This window comes from Pinus tabuliformis, chromosome 1_2 (genome assembly GCF_031772625.1).
Source record: "Pinus tabuliformis cultivar Carrire ecotype Pingquan chromosome 1_2, CPIR1, whole genome shotgun sequence".
Lineage (NCBI taxonomy): Eukaryota > Viridiplantae > Streptophyta > Pinopsida > Pinales > Pinaceae > Pinus > Pinus tabuliformis.
This window is the reverse complement of record NC_142298.1, coordinates 527,822,565-527,843,556: the sequence shown is the minus strand read 5'-3', so window position 1 is coordinate 527,843,556 and position 20,992 is coordinate 527,822,565. Positions and strand designations below refer to the sequence as shown.

Genomic DNA, 20,992 nt, shown 5'->3' with positions numbered 1-20,992 from the left:
GAAGTGACCACAGACTTGTCCTTAGGTCTAGGAACCACATCCCAAACATCATTCTTCATGATTGATTCGTACTCCTCATTCATCGCATCCTTCCATACTTGGTGTTTCACAGCTTCTTCGAACGTACATGGCTCAGATTGAACAATAGTACTCATAGCAGCTAAGTACCCTTGATACCTGTTCGGCTTCTTACTTTCATGAAATGTCCCTCTTGGAGCAATATGTCTTTTAGCATCTTCGAGAGTCTCCTTGAGCCACAAAGGTCATTTCTTTGAGGTAGAGGGATCACCAGGAGGTGGATCAATGGGATCCATCATGCCTTCAACATCGGGCACCGGTTCATCTGTCGGAGATTTATCTTGCTTTCCTACAACAGCATCATTGTCCTTCCTTTGGATAGGGAGATCTATGGCTTTCCCAAGGGGAAAATCTTCATTGAAAGTGACATATGGCTTATTTCCACTTCTCTTTGACCCATCACATAGATTCTATAAGCCTTCGAAGTTTCACTATAGCCCACAAATATTCCTTTCTTCCCAAATGCTTCTAACTTGTTTCTTTTCTCTTTAAGCACATGAAAATACACAGGACAACCAAATATTCTAAAAAGTGAAACATCAGGTTTCTTACCAGTGAAAACTTCTTCAGGTGTCTTGAAATCCAATGCTTGATGCGAGCTCCTATTTTGAACATATATGGCAGTGTTGGTAGCTTCTCCCCATAAGAACTTCGATAGACCTTGGTCATGAAGCATGGCATGGGTGGCTTCTATGATTGTTCGATTCTTCCTTTCAGCAACACCATTTTGCTCAAGAGTGTATGCAACGGTTGTCTCCCATGCCAGCCTCTCTCCAAAAGTCATTGAATTCGTTTGATTCATATTCGGTTCCATTGTCGGTCCTCAATATCTTTATCTTCTTCCCTTTTTGATTTTCCACCAAGGCTTTGAAAGAACATAACCATATGAACACTTCGTCCTTATTCTTTAAGAAGTAGATCCATGTTTTGCGAGAGAAGTCATCCACAAAAAATATTGCATAGTATAAGCATCCTCCTAATGATGTTACGGGCAATATGCCAGATAGATCATAATGGACCAATTGAAGAATGTTGGTAATTTGACTTTCACTTGAAGGGAATGGTCCCCTTGTATGTTTTCCAGCTGCACAACCCTGACAAACACCTTCATGATCTATGTTAAATTTGGGCATACCTATGACCATCTTCCTTACCCCTAGGTAAGGCTTTATAATGAAAGTGAGCAAATCTTCAGTGTCATAATTCGGATTGAAGAGAAGTATCGCAAGTCATATCTCCCAAAGGACTTCCTCCAACTTGATAGAGACCTTCAAACCTAAATCCAAGTGTAAATGCATCTTTAGGGTTTCTTTGCCAAATACGTACCTTTCCATCAATGAATGCTACCTTGAAACCTTTATCTTCCATCGCAGAAATCAACACCAAGTTCTTCTTCAAATCAGGTACATACAAAGTTTCTTGGAGATGAAGGGTTTGACCTTGATTTAAGTGAAGAGCGACAGTCCCTATCCCTTTCACGGGGTAGGCAGCATTGTCTCCAAGTATGATCTCCAAATTAGTCTTCTTGTCAATCAAATTTGAGAGGGCCTCCTTGTACCTAGTGAAGTGCCTTGAGACACCACTATCATTCAACCAATGATCCAAAGTGTCCAGAGGGGAGGCAGTAGTGAGGGCGGAAATAAGATAAAATTCTTTTTGTTTTTCTACAACATTAATTTCCTCATACCTGGAATTTCTCGTCCTTTTGGCAGGTCAACCATTACCATATCGAGTAGCAGGAGCATTCCTCTTTCTTTTGTTGTTGAACCTGTTGTTCCTTTGATTGCCATTGCCTTTGAAATTGTTGTGACTATTGTTGTTGTTGTCATCATCACGTGTAGTATCCTTCTTATGAGGACACTCTCTAGCATAGTGGCCAAACTTGTTGTAATTGTAGCACCTTCCTTTTCTTCCTTCTTTGAATCCCTACTTGAATCCTTGACCTTGTCTCTTTGGACCAACATTGTTCTTCCTCTTAGCATGAGCGGAGAAAGTAGTAGGTTCATTTCCGTTTGAAGACTTTTCTCTCTCCATCATCCGCGTCTCTTCTTGAGTGCATCTAGCCAATAATTCATCGAAACTAGGAATCCTATCATTGTTGAGAATGGTGGTGTTAAACACATCCCATGCTCTTGTAAGACCTTCGAGAGCAATGAGAGTGAGCACCCTATTAGCAACAACTTCTCCAATAGATAGAAGGTCATTCTTGATTTTTTTGTTGAAGAATCTAGGGCACTTAGAGTTAATGAGATTCTTCTTGGCATGATAACTATTTGTGAGGTATTTTAACTTTTTCTTCTTAGCACAATCTTCACCTGTTATTATTAAAGTGTGTGTTCTTAGTTCATCAAATAGCTACCAAAATAAAGAGACAAAAACACATGTTGCCTTTCTGCCAGGGCCAAAACCTCTCCCTCTTAGAGAGGAAAACCCGCACAAAATTCTTCTTATAGAGATTCCAATTGACGAATACCAAGACCATGACCCTTGACCTATTATGCCACTCCAAGACCAAGACACGAATCATCATCATGGTTGCACCATCACTGCTCCTTCACCGAGATCTTCATCATTGTTGCACCATGACTGCTCCTTCACCGAGATCTTCATTACTACTGCACCAATGCTACACCTTCGGTGAGAACTTTATCACACCAAGGAGATCTCCATTCAGATGTATATATATATGATATTTGTACCGAGGTCTTCATCATTATCTTGACCTTGACCTCATTAGGATCATGACTGATATCATGATTGCAATTATGTCGAGGACATGATTATGTCTAGAATGTATGTTGCACCAAGATCCTTCTCATTATACCAAGACTATGAGAGGGTGTTACTGTGAGATCACCTACATCCTTCACATCACACATGAGCCGAGACTATGACTGTGTTAGTGTTAAAATTGGCAACTAGGGCCAAAATCCATGTGGGTCATATTATTTAAGGTAGCTGATATTTTTATTGGATCCCTCTCATTGAGAGGTGTAGGATTGATCTAAAGATCATCTGATTCCGATAAGAATTTATGAAGTTATGAATTTATTTATGTTATGGACAAGTTGTTAAGTCGGCCAGCAACTTATGTAGGCTCAGAAGCCCAATAGTTATGTCTATTCAACCTCTACGTTTTAGTATAAATAGAAGAGGACTTCAAGTCATTTCTACACACACTTGGATCTCTTCTTCCTCTCTCTACTTGTCTTTGGGTTTTAGTAGGAGGAGAGATCCTAAGGAAAAGCTGGAAAAGCTGGAACTGTCGGAAAAGCCAAAAAAAGTCTGAACTGCCGGAAAAGCCAGAATAGCCGGAAAAGCCGGAAAAGTTGGAACTGCCGGAAAAGCTGCAAAAGCTGAAACTGTCGGAAAAACCGAAAAGCCAGAACTGCCGGAAAAGCTGGAACTGTCAGAAAAGCCGAAAACGCCGGAAAAGCTGGAAATACCGAAAAAGCCGGAAAAGCCGGAAAAGCCGGAAATACCGGAAAAGCCAGAAATGTCGGAAAAGCCGGAAATACCGGAAAAGCCAGAAAAGACGGAAAAGCCGGAAATGCCAGAAAAGCCGGAAATGCTGGAACTGTCGGAACTGCCGGAAAAGTCGAAACTGCCGAAAAGGCCGGAACTACCGGGAACTGCCGAAATAGTCGAAGCATCTATCTCCGAAGGAAGGCAGCATGATGTATGAGATCATGAGCAGCATGATGATATGAGCATGGGCAGCATAATGATGCATGATGATATGAGCATGGGCAGCATAATGATGCATGATGATATGAACATGGGCAGCATAATGATGAATGAGATCATGAGCATGGGCAGCTTGATGATGAATAAGACCATGGAAGATGCAGCATGATGAGCAGCTCAATCATAAAGGTTCAACACATGTGGCAGTACAGCACGGTGTCACACGGTAATGTGCAGCAAATAGACGAGATGCAGCACTATGATAGGTGAATGAGTCACCTTAGAGAATCAGTTGAAGCAATATGTCTTCAACTAATCTCATGCCGATATCAAAAGTCAAAGTGATTGACTTCTATTGTAAATGTACTATCTCTCTCACTTTCTCTGCTGAACTTTGAAGAACATAAAAGAAGAATTGATCAAGGGTTTCCCCACATTGGGGTTTGTCCCTGGCTAGCGCCACATCTTGTGTCCTCTTGTCTTGGCTTGTCTTCTGCGATTTATATTTATGTTCTATCTACAGTTTACTTTATGCTGATGTGATTGCTAATGTGGAAAAGAAATTGAAATAAATTGCTCTAGCATAGAACATACCTAAAATTAACAGTTAGGTATGCTGAGACAGAGATCTTCAAGACTTTAGGGAGGCCGAGACTTTATCTAAGATACGCATCCGAAAAACACAGGGATCCTTCTCCATACGAATCACTGAACTGCTACTTTCATCCGAGATTCCTGTGTCACTTTTCTTGTCTGAGATTTCAGAGAGGCATGTGAAGATGTCACTGTAAAACTGCGAGGGTACAGGCTCCTTTATATAGTTGTTTGTCCCCGTATTTGAGTCAACATGTCCATTGAAAGGATGTGTCTCCATATGTGAGCCAACAAGATGTTTATATATATTTTGAGGCCGACATGACTACTTTCTACATCGTTTTGCTAGCTGACTTCTTCAGGAGGATTGTGCTTGTCTTGGAGGGTTGATCTAGACACTAGGTTGACTCATATACATTTTATATATGCTCAAGAAGAGCTCTTTAACATTTTCTTTGACTCTTTGACTTTCCTATAGTACTTCAACATGTGTTGGACCTATGTAATGAGCAAGAAACTCATTTTATAATTTACAAAAATAATATTTCTTTTCTTTTACAGGTACAAAGACCAAAATTACATTTATGGAGACTGAACCTAGTTACATTTTCTTCAACATTTTGTAATCCTCATGAAGTAGGAATGGATAGACCCCCCTTTGTCCATATTGATAGCCTTCAACTTGTTCTTGAGAAAGAGGATTTGATTTGCATTGTTCACTTTGAAGTTTGAACTTCCCAACCATCTTGTCATACGTCTCCTTAGATATTTCTAAATCAGAAATATAAGCAACCAAATGCTTTTGAATAGAGTCTATAATGATTCTTTTATCTTTGACCTCACCTTTCTTGTATTTTGTCTTTGCAGCAGCAAGTGCATTTGAAGGAGGCTCCACCACTCTTCCCTTCACATAGTCCATGGCATCATGCTCTTCCAAAGTCATATTCCATGCATGATAGTCAGATTTGTCCTTGAGCTTATCCTCGGATTTGAAGTAAGATGTAGAAGCCATTGAAGCTAGATCAAACAGATCTCTCTTTATGATTGCTTTTATCTCTCTTGCTTGAGCTTTATCTTCACTTGTGCTCTAATCCTATGCTAATTTTGGTTAACAGTGGCATGTTCTATGCTTAGCACAATTACTTCAATGTTCCTTAAGTAGCCCAATAGCAATTTCCAATTTAGATTTCCAGTAGCAATCACATTATTCACATTGATAGTAAAAGTAGATAGAACATAAAACAATATGCGGAAGACAAGCCAAGACAAGAGGACACTAGATTTGGCAGATGCCAGGGAGAAACCCCAATGTGGGGAAAACCCTTTGATCAATTCTTCTTATTATTATATAAAAAGATCAGCGGAGAGAGTACAAAAGTCAAATTGACTTGCCTAATTCAAAGTCAAAACAGTCCTGTCAATTTTTGCAGTCAAACTTCAACCCTAACCAAAAAGTCAATGTTGGTCAAATCAGCAATAAATCATCCTCAAAACAGCTCAGTCTTCCCTGATCAAACTCGGCCTGATCAGGAGGTCAAAGTCAACCCAAAACACCTTGGTCAAACTCGATCAAACGAGAGAGAAAATTTGTTGTAATTTTCTGCCGTCAAACTGCAGTCAACCTTGAAGTCAGCGCTGGTCAAACTGCCCAAATTCCCTCAATTTTTGTGCCTAGAAATGTGACCTAAAGAGAGAAAAGATCCTCCAAAAATCGCAGTCAAAGCTGGTCAACAAACCCCTGGTCAACGCTGGTCAACAAACCCCTGGTCAACGCTGGTCAAACTTGGTATGCTACCTATAATCTTTGGTCTTGCAACTCAGACCAGAAAACTCCTCCTTCTTGCCACACATGTGTGAGAGAGAGGAGCTACCCAATAGTTGTACAAACCAATGAGAGGAGAGAGAAAAATGTGTGAGTGATGATGATGCCAAATGAGGTAAGAGATCACTTGTATTTATATAATTCGCTATGGGTGAAGAGACACGCCCATTGGGCTTCTTGAGCCTACATGTTGATGTGGCCAACCTGAACAATTTGCACATGTGTGAGCATAAATTCAAAATCACACTTCCACTTGTTCAAATGAGATGATCTTTATATCAATTTTGGTCCTCTCGAAAAGAGGAATTTAATGTAATCATCATCTCCATCAAATGAGTTGTCCTAAGGTGGAATTTGGCCCTAGTTGCCAATTTTAACACTCCCTCTCAACTAGGGAGAATTCCACCTTTCAATCCATCCATCATCATTGTCAACCATCATGCCATCTTGATGTCACGTACCATCTTTGTCCTCTCTTCCTGTTTTCTCCTTGCTAAAATCATTTGTCTCCAAGTGAAACAACTTGCTCAATTCGTGTGATGAGGGAATGAGGTGAGTGTCTTTTTATAACTTGCGAGAAGCATCTAGAAGCATCCAAAAAATATTTTATTCGCCAAATAAAATAATAAAAATGAAAAAACAAAACAAAAAACCACTTAAATGTTGAAACATGGTCGTACGACTTGGAAACACATTTCAGACCGTACTGGGCCACGTTTCACCCACGTGAAATGTGGCAGTACGGCCTGAAATGCGTTTTCAGGCCGTACCAAACGTGTTTCAGCATTTCCATACTGTTTTTGCCCAGAAACAGGCTCTGGCCCAGCGTTTCCTACAACATAGTTTTATATCATCCCCATAGGGTTGCAGAATTTGGAATACAATTGATGTACCAGAAGCTACATGATAATGATGAAATTCTGAAATCTGACTGTTCTAACCATAATGGAATGCTCAGGCATGGAATCTTTGACACTTTACATGGTTGACACTTGAGTGGTCAACAGGTCTGACTTTGCCACTTTTCCCAAACTACCTCACTTGGATTCCACAGTTGTTACCTCCCAATTCCTCCTATCTCCATCATCATACACAGACAACACGAGATTTGGCAATCCATTGATCCCTCGGTGGTGTCATTAAGACCTCAAATTTCATGATAAGCTCCAGTTAAGACAACACAGGCTGGGACACTGAACAGGTTTAATGAGATCAGATAAACAAACAATTGTCATAGTCATCACTCAGTAATCAGCAATTATTGGAAAAAATGGTTTCAACTGCCAAGTCTATTCAATCAAGGACTTCTAAACATGTTATAATCAATAATTACCCAAGTGATTGACTCCATATTTTCCTCTTATTTCAGATCAACAAGAGTTTGTCATTTATGTCAATGACATGCCTCTTCAATGTAGCTTATAGTAATATGGATAATATAGAACATCATTAATACAGTTTCATGCAGCTGAATTGCATTGATGAATTTTCTTTCATTGTGACAAGCCATGAATAAACAAACAAAATAATAGAACATCAGTAGGCATGTAAAGAAATCCGTTTCTTTTTTCATCAAGTTGAATATACAAAACAAATTATTTCTCTGCTTTCCTTCTCCCCATGTCCAGTAGAGGAATGATTAAGTAGTAGATAGTTTTGATACTCAATCTTCAACTAATGCATAAGCAGTAATGATCATGTTCAGAAGATAGTTTCTAAGCCTCCAATTTAGTGCTGTCCTTTGTGAAAATTCGTGAATGATTTTGCTTTAAAAACAAACTCAACTTATGAATCTGAGGCTGATTCCAAGAAAGCTCTGGTGAGTATTTACTGGATTATAACACATTAACATGTTATTGATGGAGTGGTAAAAGGCAATGTCAGATGATTTGGTCTAATAGGAACCTTGGATGGCAAATGCATCCTAAATAACATTGAATGGAAGCAGAAGAATGGTTACTGAATGTTGAGAAAGTCTAGAAGGAGAAAGAGGCAAGGGTAGTGATTCACATTTAAATGGCTTGAAATGCTGTTTTAATCAGAATATTAATACAAATACTATTGATGCAAATTTATAAACAAACTCAACTTATGAATCTGAGGCTGATTGCAAGAAAGCTGTGGTGAGTATTTACTAGACTATGACACATTAACATGTTATTGATGGAGTGGTAAAAGACAATGTCAGATGATTTGGTCTAATAGGAACCTTGGATGGCAAATGCATCCTAAATAACACTGAATGGAAGCAGAAGAATGGTTACTGAATGTTCAGAATGTCTAGAAGGAGAAAGAGGCAAGTGTAGTGATTCACATTTAAATGGCTTGAAATGCTGTTTTAATCAGAATATTAATACAAATACTATTGATGCAAATTTATAAACAAACTCAACTTATGAATCTGAGGCTGATTGCAAAAAAGCTGTGGTGAGTATTTACTAGACTATGACACATTAACATGTTATTGATGGAGTGGTAAAAGACAATGTCAGATGATTTGGTCTAATAGGAACCTTGGATGGCAAATGCATCCTAAATAACACTGAATGGAAGCAGAAGAATGGTTACTGAATGTTCAGAATGTCTAGAAGGAGAAAGAGGCAAGTGTAGTGATTCACATTTAAATGGCTTGAAATGCTGTTTTAATCAGAATATTAATACAAATACTATTGATGCAAATTTATAAACAAACTCAACTTATGAATCTGAGGCTGATTGCAAGAAAGCTGTGGTGAGTATTTACTAGACTGACACATTAACATGTTATTGATGGAGTGGTAAAAGACAATGTCAGATGATTTGGTCTAATAGGAACCTTGGATGGAAAATGCATCCTAAATAACACTGAATGGAAGCAGAAGAATGGTTACTGAATGTTCAGAATGTCTAGAAGGAGAAAGAGGCAAGGGTAGTGATTCACATTTCAATGGCTTGAAATGCTGTTTTAATCAGAATTTTAATACAAAGTTACAAACTACTATTGATGCAAATTTATAGGTATCTGAAGTTTGAAATCATAATAATAATATCTAGATTATAGATTTATCTTATGCCCTTCCAAGTAAAGATGTGATTTTTTATTGTTTAAAATAATAGAGAGCTGAAACCTAAAAATACAGCTAGGGAAAAAAGTACATACAGCTAATGCAAGTGAACTTTTGAGGTCGTACAATAAGTCGCTTCCAACAATCCAATCAAATTTTTCATCCACTGCCACCCTAGGAAACACACTTGGGGCCTGCCATTATGGATACAGTTTTAAGATGCAAATATTGAAAGAAGTAAACTGTTAATATTCATACATGCTGCTTTGTCTTCTACATCTTTGAAACCATTGATTTACTGTTTTATTTGAAAATGGTATCCTTGTTAGCATATACTCAGTATAGACAAATTGCATCTAGTTTATAAACTAAAACCAAAATCAGAGCAAGCAGTTTGATTTTTAATTGTTTCCAATTAACTTGGCAGAAAGTGTCCCATTTCCCATAATGGGAATATTACAATAGAATGTGTTCGGCTTGCACTTGGCCCCATCCATGTGGAGGCCATCGTGTCCAAGGAAGAAGACTCACTTGAAGGGGGTAAGAGATAGCGCATGAGGGTGGACTCCCCTGCTTTACCATTGAACCAAGACCTCATTGACCATGGAAGATAGTTACTAGATTATGGTTGCCAAATATTTATTAAATTTGTTTCCATTGTCTTTTTCACTTTATTTTAACACTATTTAAATCATACTTGATGCATTTTCGTATTATCTTATATTTCTTAAGTTTAGGCATGACTATGGGGGTGTGTGCAGGAAGCACATCCTTATATTTTTAGCATATAACTAGGATATTCAAAATCCATTTCATAAAAGTATTGCAACAAATTTCCTACACTCATTGCAGAAATTTAAAAAATTAAAAATTAAAATCATTTAATGGCATTTATTTTAAGAATCTATATTTGAGGTGCAGTTACATATTCAGACAGCATTGTGAATTCTCAGAAAGCAACATGAGAAATGAATGGCACAATTTCACATCATGTCATACAAGGTGGGGACAGGATTGCATCTGCTTACCATCCTCTTCTTAAGATGGCTTGTATAAAAATCCTACAAAATAGAATGGCCTGTCATTCCATTGGATACTGCAGTATTAATCCTTTAAGCATTCATACAGGAACTCAATATAAGAGTGCACACTATGAACTAGAGAAACAATTATAATCAAGCAAGATTTGAACATGGAATATGTATTTAGTACTTTTTGTTAGAAATCCACGCACCCCAGGTCTGGTCTATGCCTTAGCTAGGAAACATAAGGACACTGAAGATGCCTAACTTTAAACAACTTTTACACAGCAGAATATACCAGCAATTAGATCAATGCAGAAGACTTTATGGCCCAAACTTGTTTCTTACAATTCCATTAATAAGAATACATACAAGGCTCCCTTACTAGGGATCATGGCCCTTTACAATCCCTCTATAATACAAGGTCAATCTTTTGACCAAATCCTAGGGTTGAGGCCAATTCCTTTAAGCTCGCATCTGCCCAACACACTTACAGTACTTAAACAACCTGATGTAACAAATCAGCTTACCTGGGCAATTTGTTGTCCTTTGCAGTCGGCCTCCTTATGCTTTCTATCAACACTGGTTTGCTCCCTTAGGGCCTGTTGTCGCACAAAGTGTCTAGGTACAGCGACAACGCTCAGAATAAGGGTTGTCACTCTAATCCTTACTCACTCTATTTAGACTCTCTCCTAAACAAGTCAAGGGGGGTAGTCCCTAAGGTGAATGGATGAAGATAGTCTGTGGAACATAGGCTCTAGGAGATTATAAGGATGAACAACCTGATGAACTTAAAACAAGTCTTGTTCAATTGAGATAGATAGATTAAAATAAGACACAATCACAAGATGAAATTGATTATAGACCGGTGCCTTTAATTTGAATTAACCATAGACTAAATAAAAAATAAAAATAAAAACAAGTTATCCAGAGCAAATTTATAAATGTGGCAAAGCGACGATCATGAACAATTAATTGTAAAATGCCCAAAACTTTAGCATGCAGTATAATCTAGCAAAATTTATCTTTCTCCAACAATCAATATGATTTTTTTAAACATTTATTGCTCTTGACAATAGAGAATCACAAAAATTTAATTATTCCTTAGACAATAACTTTAATGTGATAAATGAAGAAGTAAAACAAATCAAAGGGTTAATAAATTAAAATTTTAATGGGCCATAGGCCACATTAAAATATTTAATGTGAGAGCGCAAGTCCTTTAATTTATTTCTTTCTAAAGTCACCAAAAAAAAAATTAGATTTTTTAATTATTTTTATTTTTTTTAAATTTTAGAATTTTTTATGTTTTTTAAAGTTTTTTAAATGTAAATAAAAACCAAAATCAAAATCATAAAAAAAATTGAAAAAATGTAAAACAAAATCAAATCAAATCAAATCAAAAATAAAATAAAATCGAAAAACAATAGCCCAAAAAATCGAATCTTTGAATTAAAATGAATTTAACTAAACCAAAGAATAAAAATCAAACCTAAATCTAATCTAACTCGTAACAATACAAAAAATAAAAAGGAAAGGTTGAATGTGCTTTGTTATGTTTGTGTATGCAAGCCAGCGGCAGGAGAAGGAGGTCTGCTCGATGGCGGAAGGGAGAGATCGAAGCAGGAAACGGAGAAAGGGATGCGGACAAGCCGACGAGAGGAGGGAGAACTGCAGAGAGGGACGCGGGTTAGGAGAGAGCAGCAAGGAGAGGAGGTCGAATGTAGCAAAACGCACGGAGGGAGGAGCTTCGAGAGGGATGGAGGGTTTGCAAGGTTTGAAGAACTCATGCAGCGAGGAGTTAAGGGAATAAGGGACACAGGCCAAGAGGGATGCTGAGATGAAGAGGAATGGAGCTACACGAATCTGCGGGTCGAGGGAGAAGAAGCCGCGTGGGGAGCTGAATGTTTGCAGTTCAATGGAGATAGACACAGGTTGAGAGGATGAAGGAGTTATAGCTACAGGTTTGAGGAGCAGCGAAGGCAAGCATTCCATGAAGGAGAAGCAGTGAGGAATGGAGGATCGCAGAGTGTTTTGCAGGTGCAGCGAAGGAGAATGCAACAGAGAAAGGTGGGCAGCGAATGATTCAAAATTTGCAGTGAAAGGGAGAAGATTGCAGCAGAAAACAAAAGACCCCAGGCAGCAAAATATTTCGAAAATTTTTTAGAAATACCCCAAAATGCAGACAGTACAGGAAAAATTTTCGAAATTTTTTGGAGGGGGAAATGCAGCAGACAGAAAGGAAAATGGTAGCCCAATAAAACCCTTAAAAAATTCCCAGAAATTTATGATCAAGTTGATATATTCTACTTCAGATTTATCAGTGAAACCCTTATAAAAAATTTCCAGATTTAAGGAACAAACAATAAAGAAAAAAAATGGACTGCAAAAAAGTTGGATAATGTCCCTGCAAAAATGATTTCGAGGCCAGATCTTACCCTCTAGGGCCTAGATCTGGCTTTAAATCAAACTCCTCTTTCAGATCTACAACCTATACCTAAAAACAAAACACCCAAAACCCAGGCATACAAGAAAAATAAATAAAACCCCAGAAACCCAAGTCAGAAAACCAAAAAAAATTACAGATCTGTGCACAAGAATGGTAGAACTATCAGATCTGAGAAGTATGAGTCCAACTCCGCTCCCAGATCTGATAATCTAAAGCTCTCAACAGCCAAATCTATCAATTTCCCACACAAAAATTAATTTTTTTTTATTTTTTAAAGCAGGTGCTTAGCTCAAAACCCTTCGTATATCACCGCTAAAAATCTTATGATAAGCCCGGAGCTATTTTAGCTGGGCTCTTCAAAAAACACAGATCGGGAGTTGGCTGGTCCAACTGAAAACTTCCCCTAATGCCTGAGGATCTAAAAATCAAGATTTTCCTACAAAACTCAATCCAGCCATTAAAATAGAGCGAGAAAATGATAATAAAATTCAAATAAATAGAGATACCTGCTATTACATTCAAAATTTAAATTATCACTTAAACCCCAGTGACTGAGCAAGATACCTATACTCAAATCACTCTTCAGAAGCTATCATCAATGGCTAAAAAAAAAATTATGCATGAAAACAACACATCTTACAGTATTTCCATGAAGAGTAACACCAGCGAAATTTAACCCCAAAGTCTTTCTTTATTATCCAGGAAAAAATTACATAAGAGCTTTTTGCTTAGCACACGACTCAGAGATCGAATGGATCAACTGACAAATGACCTCCTATTTAAAGATAAATCCTCCAACAGCTAGTTCGAGTGATCCTCATCAAAATAATCTCGACCGTTGATGAAGATTAAAATTTCTTTTAATCTCATCCGTCGAATATTTGGGGAAATTCGAAATTCTCAATTAAATGCATTTTAATTAACTCAAAAATTAATTTTTTTAGTTAATTTCCCCAAAATTGACTTTGACTTAACCCCAGGGATGAAAGGTTTAAAATTTGGAAAAATAATTAATTTACCTTAGTCCCTGGGCCTCTTAAAACTTAATTTTTAAGGACCAACGAATTTTACCTTTGGAGAATTTAAATTTACGTAGGACCTAGAATTAAGTAAATTTCTAGCTTAGGATTTTAATTAATTTTTGGCCAGAAAATTTAATTAATTATCCTATGAGAGAATAAATTATTTTTCCAACCCTCAAGACACTTTACATCATGATTTTCATTTTTTTTTACATTACAAGGGAGAAAACCCATTTGTAATAGACCCTCACAAACTACCCATTTTTGCGACACAAATATAATCCAACAGACCAAGCAATTTGTAATAAAATAACCTAACCAAATAATTAGGATTATTCTCAAATCACTTTTACATAGACTCAATCTAGAACATTGGGACTCGACTAAAATCCCAGTGACAAAATCCATTCAGGCTTTGGGGTGAGATTGAAGGAAAACTCTGTCGACCATCTGAGAATGGATCGGTGAGACAAAAAACCTCCCACAATGTAGATCGTCACCAAAAAAGCAGGTTTACCTAGGCAATTACATACATGACACGGATCTGCTGAGATTATTTACATTATATACATGCAGAATGGGTTTACATTATAACATGATGATCAGGCTGATGATGACAGTTGGACGGCACGGACACATCGATCAGGCGCTATCCCTTTTGCGAAAAAAATGGGTGTATTGCTATGGGTCGTTGACACGTAGTGGTCAACATCTGGCTCTACTTGGGGACACGTTGTTGCACCGGAGGAATGTGAGAATCCAGAATCTGTATCCACGCAACACATAATATAACATAAGTAGCGTCCATCCAAAATCATCATATAACATTAAGCACATGAAAGATATAAACTCTTCATTTATTAACTATCCTAATAACATGAAAAACATTAATCTAACTACAAAATAAAATACTGAAATAAAAGGGGTAGGGTTAGGAATACAATACAAAGGATGCCCCATGGCATCAGATACGCTCAATGTAGTGCATGTTGAGCATTTGCTTGCTTTCGGGCAAATCTATAGGCTGCTTTTCAGATGTGCCATTTTCAATCGTGTATATGGTAGGACTCTTCCCTCTCTGAAAATTAAGCCATTTAGATCCGTCTTCTGCATAATTTACCTGAAAACCCTACAACTTATCCAAATTATTTGGAAAGTGAATAACATGTGTTTCATGCCCATGTTCAGATTTATCTGGGATAGAAGGTTTAAAAATGATATCCGTCCTAGTTTTATCTTCAATTTATTTATCAAAGAATTGAATGGTAGAAGCAGCAACAGCTAACTCATCAGCTAAAATATTTTGCTCACTTGAGATAGCTTCAAGGTTAATGGCATGAAAATACTCCATGGTATCCCACACAGCATTCATATAATTTTTTAATCTCTGAATTTTACATGTAAATTTATTTTTTATTTGCATGACAACTAAATTTGAATCACCCTTGATACTTAGCGATTTAATTTTCAAAGCTTTTGCCAATTCAATACCCGACAACAAGGCTTCATATTCAGCGACATTGTTGGTCGCTTCAAATTCTAACCAATAGGCAAATTTGAAAATATGACCAAGGGGAGATTTTAGGACAATCCCCACACCTTTACCATGCCTAGATGCTGCACCATCAAAGTTTAAATGCCAAACCTTATCTTTTAAATCACCCTCTTTTTTATCAACCTTGACCTCTACGGGGATGATCGAATTAGATAAAATAGCATGATTCCTAAGGTTAGGTTGCTCACTTATTAACTCATTATGGGGATTTTTAGGATCTTCGACATGGAATCTCCTTTCGAGCTCTCTGTTTAATTTAAGAAATCCTTGACCATCAGGGGAAGGAATCATAGCATATGACCAATTCATTTGAATGCTTCCTCCTAAATGAGAGGCCCATTTCCTAGACAAAAGCATACAACAAGCATTAGGCACGCCAACCACAACTATGTCCATGACAATCATGATATCGGGGTAGACAGACAGACGGACTTGTAAATCCTTAATCAACCCATGAACTTCAATTTTCTTCGAATCCATGGCAGATATGTTATAGTAAGGCCTAGATATCCTTAAGTTAAGTTGCTCCATGACTCTCTTAGTCATCACACAAGCGGAAGCACCAGAGTCAAGCATGCAGTTATATAACCGATAATTATTAACAAGCAAAGTAATGAAAAAAGGAGAATGCCCTTTGTTATCGGATTCCATACTTTGCAAATACACGGGAGCATCCTGGTAGAAAGCCTCATGAGTTTCCTCTTGAGTTGCATTCACCTGGGTACTGCCAATAGCACTTAGTAACTTGGCCTTCTGGGAGGGGATCTTCACTATTTCGGTGACAGGAACCAAAACTTTAGAATTATTAAACCAACCTCCTAAATCAATATTCATACCAAAAGTTGATCCGGGGTTAAGACTTCGAGAATTAACTTGATTATCATTTTGACTTCTTCTCTGATAGGCTGGCCCCTTGTCCTTACCAATTTCAAGAACTCGCTTAGGAGGAGGCTCCTCACTAAAAAGTTTAACCAAGACATCAGTTTCTTGACCAAAATTATTAATGCTATATGAAGATGTGAAAGGTCTGACGGGTTGACTATTTCCCTTGACCTCTTCCCATTTTCCTGCGACAAGCGATATTCTTTACCAACCACATTTATTTGGTTGCTTGTCCCAAGCATCTCATGATGCATGATTCTCTTGATAGTAGGACAAGTGGCTTCTTCATGAAGCTCATCACAGGTTCTACAATAAGGAGGGGCCTCCTCCACAAGATTATTCGTTTCAAGAGAGTGAGGAGGCCTCTGCTCACTAGACTGGCCTTTCTTCTGCCAATTATTTTGATTATTATTATTATTATTCTGACCCCTAGGTTGATGCATTTGAGCTCGTTCCATTTGAATCAACCTAGACTGTAATGCAGTTATCTCCTTAGCATGATCAACAATCATCTTAGCTTGATTTAACTCCATATTTTCTAGCTTCTTAAGCAATTTTTGCATAGGTTCTTCTTCAGATTCCTTTTCTTTTCCTTTGGGTTCTTTTAATTTAACAGCGGATCTATCAAACCCAGGAATTTCAGATTTGCCAAAAGCCTTCTTATCTTTTTCCAGCTCTTCAGCTATGATTTGAGAAGCCTTGTAATCACCAGGCTTGGACCTTCTCAGTTCATAAGAAGTGTCAGGATTGAAAGCATCGAGATAGTATTCTAGAAGCATTTTCTCACTTGGTTTGTAATCAGTGGATATTTCTTTAAGCATATCGTTAAACCTTCTATTAAATTCTTCACACGTCTCATTTTCTTTCTTTTTAATGACACCAATGGCTTTTGCTAGAAATCGATCTTCTTTCTTATCACCAAATTTGTCTTTAAAAGCATTAAGGAGGGAATCATATGAATCAATGCTATGATCAGGCCTATCCCTAAACCAATCCATAGCATCCTGCTCAAGGGTTAAGACGAAGCATTTCATTTGCACATCCTCATAATTTTGAGTCTGAGAGAATTTAGCCCACCAAGTCTGAAAAGCATATAAATGATTTTTAACAGTGATTGCATTATTTCCTTGGAAAGCAGGTAGCTTGTCTAGACCAGTAATAGGAAGGTTATGGGGATAACCCTGGATGTTAGCGAAGTTAAGAGGCTGATAGATATCCATGATATCTGGAATGGGAGGATTCAAGAAGAGTGAATGGATGTCACGAAAAGCTTCCAGGCCAAGATTATCAAGGAGTGTACGAGAAGAGAGCTTGTGTAATCTAGCTCTGAGAGCCCTTTCAGGTTCTGAAGCAGGATTAGTCAAGCTACTTGTGTTCCTCCTAGTACACGCCCTTGTAGAAGATAAAGGAAGTGGAATTGTCACCTGGACAGAAATCTATATTAGACACAGAAGATGATATGATGAAAATGAGATGAAGATAAATGGGTGAAGAAGAAATGATCAAACGATGAGAAGAGATTGAGAGGACCAAGGACAGAAAACTTTGTCCCTGGCAACGACGCCAAAAAATGTTCTCGCACAAAGTGTCTAGGCACCGCGAAAACGCTTGGAGTAAGGGTTGTCACTCTAATCCTTACTCACTCTGTTTAGACTCTCTCCTAGACAAGTCAAGGGGGGTAGTCCTTAAGGTGAATGGATGAAGATAGTCTGTGGAACACAGGTTCTAGGAGATTTTAAGGATGAACAACTTGATGAACTTAGAACAAGTCTTTCTCAATTGAGATAAATAGATTAAAATAAGACACAACCACAAGATGAGATTGATTATAGACCAATGCCTTTAATTTGAATTAACCATAGACTAAATAATAAAAAATAAAAATAAAAACAAGTTATCCAGAGCAAATTTATAAATGTGGCAAAGCAACGATCATGAACAATTAATTGTAAAATGCCCAAAACTTTAGCATGCAGGATAATCTAGCAAAATTTATCTTTCTCCGACAATCAATATGATTTTTTAAAACATTTATCACTCTTGACAATAGAGAAATCACAAAAATTGCATTTAATCACCAAAAACACCAAGGAACTTTAAATTAGAAATTTAATTATTCCTTAGGCAATAACTTTAATGTGATAAATGAAGAAGTAAAACAAATCGAAGGGTTAATAAATTAAAATTTTAATGGGCCATAGGCCACATTAAAATATTTAATGTGAGAGCGCAAGTCTTTTAATTTATTTCATTCTAAAGTCACAAAAAAAAAAAAAAAAATATTAGATTTCTTAATTTTTTTAATTTTTTTTTTTAAATTTAGAATTTTAGAAATTTTTATGTTGTTTAAAGGTTTTTAAATGTAAACCAAAATCAAAATCAAAATCATAAAAAAATTGAAAAAATGTAAAACAAAATAAAATCAAATCAAAAATAAAATAAAAATCGAAAAACAACAACCCAAAAAATCGAATCTTTGAATTAAAATGAATTTAACTAAACCAAAGAATAAAAATCAAACCTAAATCTAACCTAACTCATAAGAATACAAAAAATAAAAAGGAAAGGTCGAATGTGCTTTGTTATGTTTGTGTATGCAGGACGACGGCAGGAGGAGGAGGTTTGCTCGACGGCAGAAGGGAGAGATCGAAGCAGGCAGTGGAGAAAGGGATGCGGACAGGTCGACAGGAGAAGGAGGGAGAACTGCAGAGAGGACGTGGGTTAGGAGAGAGCAGTAAGGGGAGGAGGTCGAATGTAGCAGAACGCGCGGAGGGAGGAGCTTCGAAAGGGATGGAGGGTTTGCAGGGTTTGAAGAACTCACGCAACGAGGAGTTAAGGGTAGAAAGGCCGCAGGCCAAGAGGGATGCGGAGATGAAGAGGAATGGAGCTACACGAATCTACAGATTGAGGGAGAAGAAGCCGCATGGGGAGCTAAATGTTTGCAGTGTGATGGAGATAGACGCAGGTTGAGAGGAGGAAGGAATTATAGCTACGAGTTTGAGGAGCAGCGTGTTGATTTGGGGTAGCATCGGATGTGCTCTAGCCACGAAAATTGGTGGAGAGGCTAAATCACATGAGATCTCCAATACCCATAAATGATTTGGGCGGATTCTAAACAATTTGGGAGATATTAAAATAATTAATATTTTTAATGGAATCCATAAGTCTAAACTTAGGGAAAATAAAATATTAATGTGAATTAATATAAAACTGTGTTAGAAGGGTCCAAAAGTCATGGATCAAGCCAGAGTTAATCTTAGTCATTGATTAGAGACTTAATCTCGGTCATTGAATTGTCAATGAGAAAAGTATAAGAGGAGGCTTGCGGGTCACTTGGAGAATACACCGAGTTGATCAAGAATTCGATTTTCTGGGGCAGGGCCTGTTGAGGAAATCGAAGGAGTGATTAGAGTTGCAGCTAGGGGGCAGTGAATACAAAAGCAGAGAGGCAGAGAGGGTACTGGGAGCATCAGCGAAGAAGCCGAGAGAGAGGGACGCAGAGCCAGCAAGAGGCCACGCAAAGCCAATCAGGGCCCACGCAGAGGCAGCCACGAGCTGCGCAGTGCTAGAGAGAGCCAGCGTGGGTGACACAGAGGCTCTAGAGGCTGATGCAGTGCCTCCAGAGGCTGAAGCAGGGCGAGCTAGTGTGATGTTGGGATAACGCAGGGCCAAAGAGGTTGACGCAGTCCCTAGAGGCAAACGCTGGAGATTTTGTGGGGCAGATTGGAGCTGAGCGCTGTGGGATTGTTTATCCGGGGTTTTAGCCAGAATATCTATCTCCGATTGAGAGGTACCACAGCCGAAATTATTCTCTGTTGGGTGAGCCGGTTTGGCACCCAGATTGTACTCTGAAACTACTTAATAATAAAACCCTCAGATAGTTGCACCAGTTTTCCCGCATTGGGTTTTTCCGGGGACATTGGTTCTGTTGACCCCTACTGGTCAACTACCCATGCAGTGCACCCCGTTTTTCTTGACAGAAAGAAGCAGCACCTGATCAGCATGTCCGTGCCATCCTGCCATCATCAGCAGTTTGATCTTTTTGATTGTAAACCCAGTCTGCATGTATTAACTGTAAATAATCTTAGCAGACATGATGAAGTCATGTATGTAATTTGCCTAGGTGGACCTAACCTTCTGATGATAATCTACGTCCCGGAAGGTTTTTTGTCTCACCGATCCACGGATCGGCAGAGTTTTCCTTCAAACCTGACCCCAAAGCCAGGATTGATTTTGTCATTAGAACTTTAGGAGAATCCTAGTGTATTGATCTGCTAGATTATCGTTGTGTCGCAGAGCTGGGTGTTTTGTGAGGGTCTGTATTAAATGGGTTTGTCCCTTAAGATGTAATTTTGTACGAATCATGATGTAATGTGTCCTGAGGGTCGAGAAATGTTTTAAATCCCCTCATGAGTCCTAAGTCCTAGGTCCTAGGTGATGTTTCCTAAGGTTTAGTTCAGTGATCCATTTTAAAATGAATTAAAAAATTAAAAAATGAATAAAAATAATAAAATAATGAAAAATAATAAAAAAATTAAAAAATCAAGCAAAAACCCTAACTAATAAAATAATAATATTTTAAGTTAATAAATCGACGGATGAGATCAAGAGATGTCTTGATCCTCATCAACGGTCGAGATCATTTCTACATGGATCACTTGAACTAGCCGTTAGGATCATTTCCTTTATATAGGGTCTTAGGGGGTCATTTCAAGTTATCTGATCTGTGAGTCTGTACTGAAAAGCTCTCTTGTAAATCTGATTTTCTGGTTAATAAAAAGACTTTGGGGTTTCAAAACTGACTGGTGTTACTCTCCGGAATTGCTGTGAGATGATT

The 20,992-nt window shown here is 37.9% G+C and overlaps 1 protein-coding gene across 1 annotated transcript in view; it reads right to left on the bottom strand.

Moving 5' to 3' along the window:
- LOC149206649 (uncharacterized) overlaps positions 1–20,992 on the bottom strand; it is a 284,803-nt gene that overhangs the window by 109,836 nt on the left and 153,975 nt on the right. Inside the window, exon 4 of the mRNA XM_089393762.1 lies at positions 9,321–9,419. Coding sequence (XP_089249888.1) covers positions 9,321–9,419 — 99 coding nt within the window. The remainder of the gene's footprint in view (positions 1–9,320; positions 9,420–20,992) is intronic.